Source organism: Panthera tigris, chromosome X (assembly GCF_018350195.1).
Source record: "Panthera tigris isolate Pti1 chromosome X, P.tigris_Pti1_mat1.1, whole genome shotgun sequence".
Taxonomy (NCBI): Eukaryota; Metazoa; Chordata; class Mammalia; order Carnivora; family Felidae; genus Panthera; species Panthera tigris.
The window spans coordinates 121344780-121359641 of NC_056677.1; the positions used below are offsets into that span (position 1 = coordinate 121344780).

Here is a 14862-nt window from a genome sequence, read left to right on the forward strand (position 1 = left end):
CTTATGCTAAAGATGTACAAAGAGTCACAGGAATGTACCACAGAAAATCGTGACAGCATCACCTTCACTACCGGACACCGAATTAAGCAGTGATTAAGCAGTAAGATAAAGTTAACGGGAGTGGATATTTAGGACCCAGTAGGCACCCAGAGCCAGGGACTATGGAAGATTTCTGAGATGGGGTCACCGTCTGCAATAATCAGACAGTCCGAGAGTAGGGACTTTCCCTTGTGATACATGATTGAGGTCCAAAGTCAAAGTGGTAGAACCAGAAGTTGGGAAAAATATTACACATGTGTATTCATGAGGCTCATCCTAAATTCAGAGGGCTGTCCCGATCTAATTTCACATCGACTCCTGGGATTGCCACCCTCACAGAGAGCGGGTGGATAGACCCTGCAGGGACTCGCTACACGTCAGATCCCGTGCCGGGCTTTGACGACACGGACCTGGGCCCTGCCCTCATGTGGCTTCCAGTTTCTGGGAGCACTTGCACGGAACAAATACAGATATTCTGAAGTTAGAAAGGGTCGAAATGCTCCTTCGACGAGAATCATTCTGGATTGTCTCGCCCACATGTGATAACGGCCTCAGATTCGGAGAATCACACTGGTCCCTTCCAAACTCATGACAGCACCAGGCCGCTCTACCGAGGAAAATCCAGTTGCGGAAGGTGATGCTTCCCAAATGGAGCCCATGGAATTCTCTCAAGCAGGCTTCCTCAGATGAGTTGTTACCCTGGTCAGGATTTCCTCCTAGAGAGAGTAACTGGGCCTGACGCACACCAGGTCGGAAACAAATGCTTAATATTTTAAGTGGAAATCGGAGGCGTGACAGGATGACATACGTATCACACGATGTGTTCATTTCTTGGAACCGACATCAACAGTGAAACTTTCTTAAATTAATCTTAACTGTAGACGCTATCTACCAGAACCTGTGTGATGGTGCCTTTACTACACCTGTTAAGAATCAAAGATTTCAAGTTCTTTGAAATGAAGATTAGTACCCGGAGGCTCCAAATTAAATTCCTTTAAAAGTAGCTCAAGTCAGGGGCACCTGGTGGCTCAGTTGGCTAAGCATCCCACCTCGGCTCAGGTCGTGATCTCAAGGTCCGTGCGTTCGAGCCCCACGTTGGACTGTGTGCTGACAGCTCAGAGCCTGGAGCCTGTTTTGGATTCTGTCTCTCTCTCTCTCTCTCTCTCTGCCCCTCCCCTGCTCATGCAGCGTCTCTCTCTAAAAAATAAATAAACATTAAAAACATTTTTTTTAAGTACCTCAAGTCAAAAAATGTCCCTTTGGAAAGTCTGAGAATTGGCATTCCTACACAATCAAGCATCTTAAAAAATGATTTCTGGTTTTACCTCAAGAGATTGAGTCACGAAGTCTGTTTTGATTCTTTTCTCTCTGAAAAGGTGGCTTTCTCTTGGGCCACTGGCCCTCCCAGGAGGTTCTTTGGGTCAGGGTTTTTGAATAGGGGGGTTCGGTGAGGTGTGGAGGGGGCCTGGTCACAGAGAATAGGAGAAGCCAGCAGAGAGAGGAGGGTCCGAGTTGGAGAGGCTGCAGCTTCTGGAATATTGGGTTGAACTAAGAGTGGTGTGGCCAGATCAGAGAGGGGCTTTTCCAGGCAAAGCCCGGACCGCAGCCTGGCCCAGAGGAGTCTTCCGTAGCTAAGATGCCCTGGGGAGTGGAAGAGGAGGGAAGTGAGCTGACCCCAGGGAGTAGGTGGCTGAGCCACCAGTCTGACGGCAGCGGTTGGCTCTGCCTGCGGACAGCCTTTTTCACGTTCTGTTGCTACTGTCCCCCCTGCAACCTGCCTTCCCTTTCCTCCCGCCAGCGCGCCTGAGGAAGCGTGGCTTGGAGGCGTATCTGCAGATCCATAAGGAGCTGGCTTGTAAGGCTCCGGGGCCCCATCAGAGCCCGAGAGGGGCAGGAAGACGAGGAAGGGAGAAGGCCAGCTGCTCCCCACCTGGGAGCCGACAATGCCAGTGAGTGCGTGCTGGGCCTGGGCAGCCTGGCCAGCCTTGGGGACAGCCCGGCCCCTTCCTGCTGCCAGTCTCAGGCCCTCCCTGTTCCAGGAGGGTGGCTGGGAGCGAGCCCCTACCGCCCAGTCCAGCCATCCCCCCCCCCCCCCCCGCTCGTGGTTTCGATCTCGGGAAGAGAAAGCCCCCCGTCCCTTTTCTGAAGCAGCGGCACACCCCACTTGTCTCTTCTCTCCTTCCCGCGGGCACTTCTGTGCCGAGTGCTGCCTCTTGCTGGCTCCTTCTGCTTCTGCTTGGTCGTCCCGCTGATTGGGAAGAAAGTGCACCAGTGGGGTGATGGGGGGGCTGCAACTCTTAAAGGAGCAGCTTTATTTCGGTAGGAAATGTATTTCCCCAGCACTTTGTGTATATATTTTTGTCTTTCCACAATCAATATAATCTGGTGAGAAAAGTGAATACAAAGTGACCATTATCACCACATTTAAATGTTAATTGTAGACGTTCTGGTTTTCCTCTAAGGATTTTCTAGCAGATCGAGCACTAGCCCAGGCAACAATCATTATTAGCAATCAAATCCAATTTGGGAGTCATTTACCGAGGGCACAAAGGTTGGGGGCCACGGATCTGAGCAGGGCAGTCCCTGCCGCCTCAAGGGCTCACAGGCTAGGGCTGAAGACTGGAATTCCCACGAACAAACAAGCCCCAGAGAGAATCTGAAAATCGCCTGCACCAATTTTGCCCATAGCTCTTCTACCCTGGAGTCTTTGACCAGAAGAGTTCGCAAGAAGCCAAACCGATAAGACGATTTGAAATGTTGTCTTCCCATGGCTGCTCGTTGGGCTGATGTGCAGTCAGCTGGTATTTGTAAAGAACTCGGTTTTGTGCAAAATAAACATTTGAGCAGGGCCTTCAGTGGATGCTGGTGTAGCCATCTCAGTGCCTGGTTTCTGTGTGTTCCTGCCGTGCTTTCTTTGTCACACAAAGATTGCAAAAGAGGTGACCCTCCGGCCCCTTGGAGTTCAGATTCTGGAGTTCAGATTCTGAAGGCGTCCATTTCTTCAAAGCTGTGGCACTCTACCTCATTTAGCCGCACACGGGCTTCCCAGAGTCTGGGTCCAGTGCAGTTCCCCCTCTAGGAGAAATGTCACATCTTGAGCAGAGTATCCAGTCTCAGTGCCTCCGTTTCTCCTGGTGGGGGGGGGGGGAGGAAAGCAAAGCTATCTGGATGATTTTGAGAATGTGAGATAATATTAGGGAAGCACAGTCACACAGAAAGGAGAATGGCCAGAGTCGCAAGAGCCAGATGGCCGCTGGATCAAGTCTGTTTTTACGGATGAAGAAAATGAGCCCCAGAGAAGAGACTTTGCTCAGTCACAGAGTCGCTGATAGGATCAGAACTGGCACCTTGCTACTACTGCTGCTGTTCCTAAGAGAGTCCTAGACTTAAGCTTTCAATAATGCACTTACACGATTCCCTCTGTATAACCACACGAAGGAGGCAAGCGAGATGTCCGGGACCCCAGAGTACTACCTTTCTTGAAACGCCACAGCCGGGTCCCGCCCCTTCCGACACCCCCGGTCCGTTTCGAGGCCAGGAAGCCTTCCCTGAGGGCATTGGCCAAAGGGAGGCACCCTGTCCTGGAGCGCCACTAGAGGCTTGCGCGAGGGAGGAAACTGCACCTGGAGAGGGAGATTCTCCGGCCAGAAGGGAGCCGGGCCGCCGGTGGGTGGGCTCGTGGGCACACATCCAGCGCCTTCCCCATTTCCCAGAGGAGGAAAGAGCATTAGTCCTCTGGCCCGGGCACGTGGCGGCTGTGCGGGGAAGGTGGTGGTGCAACCGAGTTTCTCAGCGTCGTGACCCCGCACCCAGAGTTCACGCAGGGGCCGCCACTCACGCCCACCCTTGCAGCCCACGGGATCCAGGGCCCGGAGCTCGCCGACCTACTGGGTGCGCACCGCGCCCGGCAGCCTGGCACGGCACTGCGGCACGCCCGGTGACACGATGAAGGTGACCGCCTTCTCCTTCCCGGCCCCGCGTGCTCTGCGCCGCGGGCCCGAGGGATGCTCGGGCCCGCCAAAGTTTGCTCCGGCGCTCGGGAGCCGGAGCAGAGTCCCCGGGGCTGCGGGGGTCGACCCCCGTCCCCGCGGCGGTTAGTGCGCTCTTTTCTGGTTCCAAACAGTAACTCCCGCGGTGGGAGTGGGCGGGGGTTCGGGGGGGGGGCTCCCTCCTCGGAGCCTGTGCCCCGAGCGCCCCCCTCCCCTTCCCGCACCCCTGCGGGGCCGCCCCTCGGGCTCGGGCCAGGGTCCCCAGCTGGGCGGCCGCTGTCACCAGCTGATTTTGACAGGGTGGGGGGGTCCCGGGCGGCGCGGGCGGGCGCGGCGAGCCCCCTGCCAGATCCCGGGCCGATAACGTGCCGGCTCCATGTCGCGGCTTCGGGCTGCCCAGGCTCCGCCCCCTGTGAGTGTGTAAGTGTGTGATGCTGCCGCGGCCGCCGCCGCCGCCTGTGCAGCCGCCGCCGCCGCCGCCGCTGCCGCCCCGGCTGCCGCGCCGCGCCGCGCCGCCGCCGCTACCCCGGCCGCCCCCGCCGCCGCCGCCGCCGCCGCCGCCCCGCAGCCCGCCAGGCGGGCGGCCCCGCCGGCCCGAGCCCCCAGCGCCTGCCGCCGCAGCGTCGGGGCGCTGGGCGCGCGGGCAGCCGCGGAGCGAGCGGACCCGAGCGGGCGGCCGGGCACTCGCCCGCCCGGTGCCACCGCCGCCGCCGCTCCGGAGCGCAGGACCGGGCACCGCCGGCGCCCGCCGCCGCCGCCGATGCGGCCTGGGCACTTTTAGCCGGGCGGGAGTGCCGGAGAGCCGGGCCGCCGAGAGCAGCGAGCGAGCCGCGCCGAGAGCCGCGCCGACCCGCCGCGAGCAGGGACGGACGCCCGCCCGCCGCCGCCGCCGCCGCCGCCGCCCGGCCGCTATGGATCTATTCGACTTTTTCAGGGACTGGGACTTGGAGCAGCAGTGGTAGGTGTTGATCTCTGCCTTCTCCTTGCGACGCGGGTCCCCCGGCCGGGGCCGGGCTTTTCGCCTTTGTTAAGAGGAGCCGGGGCTGTGGTGGGGGCGCCCCAGACGCCCTCCCACTTGCTCCCAGCCACCTCTGGCCCCGCCGCCGCGACTCCTCTCGCGCGGGTGCCCGGGGGGTGGTGGGGGCGGGGGAGGTGGCGGCCGCGGGTGGGATGCGGGTCCCGAATGCGTCGTGTGGCGCTCCGAGTCGGAAGAGTTGCCTGTGGCCCGGATGGGAGCCCGCGCCGCCCACGGGCCGAGCCGCACGACCCCCGCGGGGATCTTCCCTGCGCGCCCGCCGGCCCGGCCCGTCTCCCGGCGCACCGGATCCCGCCCGGCCGAAAGGCTTCAACTTTCCAGGTGTCGAGCGCCGGCGGCCGGCCGCGGGGACCGGCAGCGGCAAGGTGCCGTCGGCCGCCCTCCGCCGTGTCCGCGGCCGCCTCCCCCGCCGCCGCCGCCGCCGCCGCCGCCGCCACCTCGGTCCCCGCGCGGCGCGCACACCTTCCTCCGCCGCTCGCGCAGCCCAAGTTCCCCGCACGCGGGTGCCTGCCGGCCTCGCGGGCCGCCGAGCGGGGGACCCCGGGTCCCGGCCGACTTCGGCGTTGGCTCTCAAGGCAGGGATTTTGAAGTTAGTCCCCCGAAGTCTGCTGCTCCGACGTTTGTGCACATTTAATTACCGGCCGGACCCCTGTCCGCCCCCACTGGGAGGCAGCCGCAGGTCTGTGTGATGGGCACCCAGCTCGGATTCAGAGGGTTAGTCGGCTCTTCCCCAAATACTGTAAACTTGTCGCTGAGAGCGTTCTGAAAGATGGTGCAAAGGTGACTGAGGAGCCGGAAAGTTGTTACTCACCGCGTGCCGTGCGCGCGCGTGTGCATAAATAGTGATATACATATCTATTAACTTTTTAAAAAACTCCACCTTCTGCCACAGGCGTTATTGTTGTTAATCCGTCACAACATTTTAACATACCAATTGCCGCCCCCCCCCCCCCCCCCCCGCCACAGCCTGTGGCTTGAGAAGGGGTGAGGATGCGGCGGCAGCGATTTACAATTGCATCTTGGTTATTGCCTTTTTAAATGTAGTTAGGATAATCTACAATACGGACCGGTAGTGCGAAATCTTCTGCGATGTTAAACTGCTAGCAGCCGTTGGCTATGAATGCTGTGTATTTTTACAAGGATTTCCCTTGCTGATGTGATATTTTAGGCAATTTCCTTCTTTAGAAAAGGGTCATACTCTTAGCCAATAGCTTCATTATGCCAATCGTGAGCCCTTTAGTTGCAAATCCAAGATAATCAGAACTTAAATACATTTTCTTTTACAGCAATTCCGGGTAAATCCTTGCAGCCACAAATTACACTGTATCAGTATTAATCGGTAAGGCATTTTTGATACTATGCACGGTTTTATCAACCCTGCAGAAAAACATTCTGTTACGGTTTTTAATAACCGTGCTGTTATTTAAAAGTAAAGATCACAATAAAATTACTCCTCAATTAAATATTATGCTCCTGCACACAGCCTTTACTCTGCTTCACTAATTTATTTTGCAGACAACTGATAACCACAGCATTACCATTTGCATACAATTTGCCTAATATATGGTGTGGGTAACATCATTAATTTAACAGACGTTGTTATAATTGATTTCGTGGGTGTAGTTCAAATGTTAAACATATCCAAGGTATTAGGTTTTAAAAAAATGTGTTTCTTATATTGTTTTAATTTCAGTTTAATCTTAGACACATGCAGTTGCATATTTAAAGGGGATGGGCTCTTTTGATTTCTTTTTTCAGAAAGACACGCCCCCCCCCCCCCTTTGGGGACTATCATTTCTTTTATTAAAGAAAAGGCAAAACCTTTTTCCTCCAGTTTTGTAACCATGCCACATGCAGACTTGGACACTCTGTGGATATTATGTGAAATACGGATGAATTAGTGTAACATATCTGCATAAATAAGCTGGCCTTTTCCCTCTGTGCCCATGTGCCAGGAAAATTTCTCCTTCTTACTGTTTGATTGCGAGGGGCAAACTTCCTTCTGAATCTGTTTGTAAACATTTGTAATGTGGGTTGTGCATCTGTCTTGAACCCCCCCCCCCCCAGAAAAAAAGGAACATAAACATGACAATAGCGGATGAACTAAAAAAGCTTCATACTGCCTTGAATGGAAATCTGTACTTTTCCAAACTGTGCGACATGGACATGTAGAGCACAGCAATTATATGTTCATTACCTGTTTACTTCCTTTCCTGGGGAGTAGTAAGTAGCTGCTTAGAGTGCTGGCATCCATTCTTCCCCCTCCCCCCAGGAGGTCCAAGGAAAAAGGCTTGGGCCAAGTTAAGGGTCTCATTTACATAGTATCTTTTCTCAACCTTCACTTGTGGAACTGAAAACTCTGAGCTGCCTCTGCTGCAACCCTAGATGTCTGACAACAAATGGATCAGGCCAGCTACAAAACAAACTCATTTACCTAGACTTAATGAAGGAAGACTTTACATACACAGGCATATGTGTTATTTGCAAACACTTGACTACAGTAAACAAAAAGTACATGCCCATTTACAAACACATTTGTCAGAATGAATGCAAATGGGAAGGATGGGGCATGAAAGACGACGTGCCGGGTCTGGGAGTGCTGTGTGCCTAAAGGAACATATCCCTGGACTTCACAAACTGCCCGCGTATCTTAATGGGTGGTGCTCTGGACTCGACGAAAGGGCCAAAGCATAAGTTCTTTAAGATTCTTGGATGAATGGGCAGTGTTCACCTGCGTCTGAATTTCATATGAACCATTCTGTGAAAGAAGAGGAAGGTGCAGGTGTCTGTCCGTGTGCACCAAACACACCATTGCTCTCAAGTAAAAGAAAAAAGAAAGGAAGAAAAAAATGAAATTTTACAGCTTGAGCCATTCTATCGACTTGCCTCTGGTAACTCAGTAAATGAATTCTTGAGGTGTCTGGAGATCTTGTGGCGAGATTTGGCCTTGTTTACCAGCGGTGGGGATGTCATTAATCCCCATTTAAGAGGGGCTAAAAGCAAACTCGGAGGGGCTACAAAGTGTCCCGCCTTTCAGTCCTGTGAGCACCCCCCGTATTGATTAGGTATGGCTTTGTGACAGGCCAAGGTCCTCTGTGGCGATGTTTATCTTTTCATTATTAAAAAAAGAGGGAAGGAGAGAAGGGCCCACAGATAGAGACAGGGATGCATCCTTAAACATAAAAAATGGAAAGAAAGCCACCAGGCTACCAAAATCAAAGTGTGAAAAAGTCTAGTGAAGATTGTGGTGAGGCACTTGTGACCCAAGGCCGGCAGCAGTGGTTTGTAGTTTTTAAGTGATGTCTCACAAGTAGCCTAATTAGAGGCCAGCTCGCACACGGGCAGTTACACAGGAAGAGACTTAAACTCACTAAACCGTTATATAAATAGAAAGTTCAAAGGTCTGTGTGGGCTGTCAAGGCTGGGAAGGGGCCATGTGCAGGCCAGGCTTCTCCTCCTCCCGCGAAGGCGGCCCCGGGGGCCTGCCCCAGCGGCCCCTGCCTTCCCCAGCCCTCCTCGACCCTGCGGGGGAGGGGGAGACCCTGCTCCGCTCTGCAGACAAAAGTGAACTGTTTCACGTCCAGCCGGGCCCGGCCCGTGCGCGGCAACAGCCCGCCAGCCACCGCCAGCCGTGCACGCACAGGTCTTCCGAGGCCCCTCCGGCTGCAGTCCTGCGGGAGCGTGGCACAGACCTGCTCCTACGTGGGAAGATGTGGGAGGGAGAGAGCGCGCGCCAAGGGGTGGCAGCACCGTGGGGGCGGCGGGGCAGGGTCCTGTTCAGACCCCGGCCTACAGGTTGCCAGGGTTTGTCGTTCTCTACCTGCGTCCATTTGTCTCCCCCCTCTCTGTTTGGCATCCATGAAAAAGGAGCCGGTTTGCGGTCTGTTTTCTTTGCTAGTACAATATGCATTCTCCAGAGTGCGTGAGCCTTCGTTCAGCAAACCGTGGCGGGGGTTGAGGCTCTTAAGGGAGTGTATGGATGGGGAGGCTAGATCCGAGGCCGTGAAATTAGCCAGTGCTGAGGTCTCCTCCGCAGCCCCGCCAAGCCCTCCAAAGGATAAAAGCTATCTCGGTAAATCTGAAAAAGGCACGTCTATTGGACAAGAAAGAAAATTGTCTCATGTTAGAAATCAGTTTAATGATACATGAATTGTTTTGCTAATGATTCAGTCAAGCGTTTAACAACTTTAAAATATACAAATCAAGATTGAAAATGACTACCTCAAAAATGAATCTGTCATTATAGACATAAACGAGATTCCAAACATTTAAGCATTTTGTAGATGGGTAAAAATTATATTGTATTTAAACATGCTAATTATTGTTGAATAGAAATGGCTTTAATGCGCTGAACCTTTATTTCATGCTCATTATTCTTAGCTAAGACTATTTCTTGCATGCAAAATTGGCACATATTTAATGTAATTTCAGAATCATAAAGGTCCAATAAAATGGCCATCTCTGGAACAATCTAGAAGCTGTTGCCCTATGGGCTTGTAGCTCCTACCTCAAAAAGTGAAACTGCCACACAGTTGATTAGCCTGTCCTGTAGACAAAACAATTGGTACAGGGACATTTTTCACTTTTAATTTTGTCTTTTTCAGATTGTTGTGGGATAAAGAAAGAGGTTTTAAAAACTTGTTTCCTGATAATGGGAAGAAATGCATTGCTGTTGACACCACAACTTGAAGCAACCTTTTGGAGTGTGTGTGTGAGTGTGTGTGTTTCACCTGTGCGTTCTAGAACGCATCGTCATCATTGCTACTGTGATTGCAGTATTTACTCAGTGCCCCAGGCATCACCGGATGCTTTAAATAGTCAATCTCACTTTATCCTTCAGACGTCTTTATGGGATAGGACCTGTTACGCTCTCTATTTTACAGATGAAGTAATGGAATCACTAAGCTACTTGGTGGTACAATCCAGGTTCTGCCTTGGATGGAATTGACCCCACAGCCCGCACCATTGACAGCTGATACCTTGTGCGAGCCTTTTCAAATGTGGGATACTTTCCCATATGTCACCTCATTTAGCCTTGTAATTTAGAATGTTCAGGTGTTATTCCCATTTTACAGATGAGCAAACAGCCCTAGAGAGGTCGTTTGACTCGCTTACGGCCACACAACCTGGTTAGTAGTAGAGCTAGGCAAGAAATCCACATCTCCCAATTTCCAGGTCAGGTGCCTTGCCATGAAACCTCATTGCCTATTATTTATTGTTATTGCATGGGCCTGAGCATTTAGCCATCACTGAAACAAATGGATTGGATTGTGTATATCATACTTGTGTAAAAAAAAAAAAAATTGGTGGAATTAGCATGTAATTGACTAGGCATGGGACTCTGCTTTTTTCTTTTAGATAAAAAAAGAACAATTTATGTACTGATATAATCTCTTAGCACTTCTTTGATGGATGCCCCTTTAATGAAAACCTGTGAATGGCGAGATATATATAAAAAAGAGGCAAAACTCAAGTCCTTGGGAACTGTCCATTTAAATTTGAATGCCTTAATTTTGAAGATTTGATACTTGATCATAAAGAAGATCATAGGTATATTTGGATCCTCAAAGCTGGGACTAGGAGGTGGATAACATTTCTTCCCAAAGCTTTGTAACTTACCGTATCGGTTGTTTGATGTGATCCTCACCATAACCTTGTGGGTTTGTCAGGACTGAGACTGTTAGCTTCATTTTGTAGATGAGAAAACTGAAGTTCGGAAAGGTTAAGTGACTTGCTTAAGTTTACACAGTCAGTGGAGGCCCTAGGATTTGTGTTTATGGCTCTTTTCACTGCGTTACTGCTGTTGCATTAAGTCGTCGATGTCTAAATATCCACGCTGCTTCCTAGGGTGTGGTGTATCACCCTCTTGCATCACGTAGCACAGTGCCTTTCCCATCACAGGTGCACAATAAACATCTGTTGATTGATGTTACAGCCCATCAGCTCAAAGAGTGTCCTATGCAAATGCTTGAATCTTTCAAAGATAAAAGTTGCTCAGTAAATCCTGGTGATAATACTGGCCCTCTGCCTCTTGGACACTGGTTTAATTGTCTGTAATCTTCTTGAAGATCTCGGAGCCAGTCTGGCCTCTCTTACAGAAGGTAAGGACAAGGAAGAAGGGTTACGAAAGAAACTTAGGCAAGGAAGAGGCAAAATTGGAACCCATGTTATTTATGGGTACGATGTTTTAAAAAATAGAATTTCTCTGAACTCTAAGATATGCGTAGAACTGAAAACCCCAACTTTTAAAGCATAGGATACAGGAGTTAACGGACTAGGATTGTGTCTCAGTCCGTACGGAGAATATTAAAGAAGAATGTGTGACAAAAACCTGAAGGAATTGAACAGTCGGAGGTTGGGATTCCTCCAGCTTTCCTTGAATTTCAGCCTTTCTGACTTGTATTTCATCACGAGAAGGCTGTTTTTCTACTTAACTGTAGCAGATCCACACCATAAATTATCATGACTGTTAAACAAAGGTCCGGCGCTAGGTTCCTCTAATGTAAAACTTTTATGTTGCACTTTAATGAAATTTTATATGCATGTTCAAAGCAAGGTACACTTTGCGCTGTGGAGAGGGCGATGCTCTGAATTGTTGAATTTATTTTAAAGTAAATCTTTTCGATGACCTTAGCTGCTAACATCCACCCACTTACTGAGCTGCAAGAAATTATCTGAGGGCTTAAATAAAATGGCATGATTTAAGCAGGGCTGACAATAGCACTACAGCTAGAATCTGATTTTGATTATGGAGTGCTCAGTTTATGGAACGCTATTTTTTTATATACCTGTGCATTTTGCTTCATTTGAAAAAGAACGCCAGCCAGTGATTTAAAGTAATCTTTGATTTGGTTCTTCAGTAGGCATGTGCTGGTGTATGAGGGTATAAAAGCCACACGTTGGGAAATAAGCTAAGGAAAGAGGTTTTGGTTTCAACACAAGCTCAAAATCCCTCATCTGTATTTTTTTCAGCATTCCCTTGGCTGGAAAAAAAGAAAAGAAAAAAAGACGTTACTTCCATCCTATAAAGAATGATTCACTTTGTTACATTTCCAAATAATAGTTCTCTGTATTGTCTATCGTCTTCAGCGAAAACCAGATCTCAGTAGCGGATACTGGTTCGCTCGGTGGCCTTGATTAAACTGTATTCCTGCAGTCCGAATTTTGTGTTCTGTAGGAAACATGTCTCCTGGAAATAGCATCGAAATGGTTTCGTTTTTATATAAATAAAAAGTAAAACCCTATTTACCTCATAGTAATGCTGCCCTTGCTTTAACACTCATTGCAAGAAGTTTCTTCGCGTCTGATGTACTCTGGGTCTTCAGGTCTCTACTCTGGTTCGATCAAACCAACCAGCCAGAAGGAAGGTGTTATGAAGTCAGTTTAACCTTCTGACGGTGGCAATATGTACATGACGACCTAACCATCCAGTGAACAACGAAACATGCAATCACAGAGGCTTTACTTCTCCTTCCAGCATGCCAGTCAACTAATTTTTTTAAATAAATTAATTTTCCAAAGGGACTGGTTGTTTTCATGCCAGGTCGGCACAGCCACAGTAACTAAATTAAATTCCAGCATTGATGGATGTTTCTGACGAAGTGCCATGGAATCATGGAGAGGTCTCATCAATTAGCCATTATTTATTTGCTGGCAAAAGGCTTGGCTGTGGTGTGCACAAATTAATCAATTCCTCGAACCTAATGCTTCAAGACTGGAGGGCCCTTCAGAGTCATGTGGTCTAGCCTCTTCACTGTACAGATGAGGAGACCGAGGCCCAGGATGGGACAATGCCTTGCCCAAGGACATACGGTCTGTAAGGGACACAGCTGGGGTCGGGAGCCCTCATGCCCTAGTTCAGTGTTTGTCAGTTCTAGCAAGAACTGTTTTCAGGCATGCCTGGGTGACTCTGTCGGTTAAGCGCCTGACTTTGGTTCAGGTCATGATCTCACGGTTTGTGGATGAAGCCCTGCATCACGCTCTCTGCTCTCAGCACAGAGCCTGCTTCAGACCCTCTGTTTCCCTCTCTCTCTGCCCTTCCCCTCCCCTCCCAAGAAAAAAATAAACATTAAAGAGAAGAACTGCTTTCACTGTGTACCTACTCTGTGCCCAGCACACTGCTAGGCAGTCACTTTTAGGGGGAGATGCAAGGGACGTAAAGATGACCTCTGGCCCCGCTGACGTGACAACAGAATGGAGAACGAGATCGGGGGAAATAGCGTGTCATGGGTGTGAGTAAAATAGGAATTCAGGGAGAGCGAGCGAGCGTGTGAGCTAGGATAGGAGAAGCGGTCGTCATCAGGGCCCGTGAAACTCGTTGAGTACTATTAGCACCGGCCAGAGTGGACACGGAAAGCCAGAAACGTGGATTGTTTGGACGGCCAGCCAGAAATGGGGATCGTTTGGAGGGCCGGTGGCAGCCCACATTCAATATTAAGCAATGGCTTTGGCCCCGGAGTTGTATGGTTTGACGGGATGAGCGTGTGCGTGTGACCTACCGAAGTTACGTTGTGCTGCACGAATGGCATATTTTCATGCACACTGACCGCCATTGACTGGGAGACAATTGCAGAACTCTTGACAACTATGCTGACTCTCTAAATTATGGAAATATTGACGCAAACGCTCTTCAAAGAAATCCCAAATCAAAGTTTGTTTTCCCGAATCGGTTGAAACAAATGTTTGTAAATTGGCACAGTGGCCGACAAAAGAGCCATTTTCAAAAGAGGCACGTGTTGTGGCTCTTGAGATGTGCCCAGGTATCTCTCTTTGGTTCTTACTCCGTTTTTCAAAAAATAATTAACTCATTTGTCTGGAACGTGCCTACCGGTATTTTGACTTCTGTGTTTCCTTTCCCTAAAGAGCGAGTTGGTGCCTGGGGGCTTATATCTGTGTTTCTGATTAGTTCTTTGGCCACCAGATAATTCTTGGTCTGACTGTCTCATCCTTCAGATCTCAGCTAGGTCTCTGCGAAGCCTCTAGCTGCGGTCCTCCTCATCCTCTGCCCACCAAACTCACATACTGATGTCCTGTCGAGTTAGACTCTCCTCCTCTGAACATACTTCTGACGTACTTGAATTGTTTTGGGGGGTGCGCATATATCTTTTATTTCTGTATTCCTGGCGTCTGAGCCATAGTGGTAGCCCAATGCAGCCATGCGGAGTGTAGCATCATTCACTCATTCATTCATTCATTTATGCCGAATTCCTTTGGGCACTTTGCTAGGTCTCAAAATATTAAGTCTAGGCATCGTAATAACAATCGAAGTGAAGATAATAAGTAGAGCTGACGTTTCCTTTGTGAAGGGCTCCGGTTTGCATTATCTGATTGCCCGATTTTACAGGGCGGAGAGACCAGGACGTAGTGGTTCAGTGACTTGCCCAAGGTCACGCAGGTAGTATATTGCAGAGCTGAAGTGAAGCCTTAGCTTCTCTGCTAACCCTTGACGATACCCTGAGACACATGCTAGAATAGTGGCAAGACAGTGCATGTTGCGGGGCACAGCCGGGGATGGGGCTGATGGGGCCTTTCTCGCTCAGCTCTGGTACTTACCTGTGGGGTTGGGTTTGAAACCACAGCCAAACAGGAGATGTAACTGACCTGATCTCTTACACAGCAAGACATTGCAAGATTGTGCTCCTCTTGGGTGTAAGCAGCAGATTGGGTGTTTGGGAGGGAACTGGGCTGATCTGTAAACTTTGACTTAATTCAGACTCGGGAAGCATGAACTCAATGAGGGTGGATTCTGCTTTCTTTTCTTTTGTCCACTAGTGCGTCGGCAGTGCCTAGGACCTTGTC

The 14862-nt window shown here is 50.4% G+C and overlaps 1 protein-coding gene across 8 annotated transcripts in view; it reads left to right on the plus strand.

Annotated features, from left to right (window-relative positions):
• The first annotated feature begins 4920 nt into the window (after positions 1-4920).
• AFF2 (AF4/FMR2 family member 2) overlaps positions 4921-14862 on the plus strand; it is a 452543-nt gene continuing 442601 nt past the window's right edge. For all 8 annotated transcript variants that reach the window (XM_042973735.1, XM_042973737.1, XM_042973739.1 and 5 more), the window contains exon 1: positions 4921-4986. In XM_042973735.1, the coding sequence (XP_042829669.1) occupies positions 4940-4986 (47 nt within the window). In that variant the 5' untranslated portion in view covers positions 4921-4939. The remainder of the gene's footprint in view (positions 4987-14862) is intronic.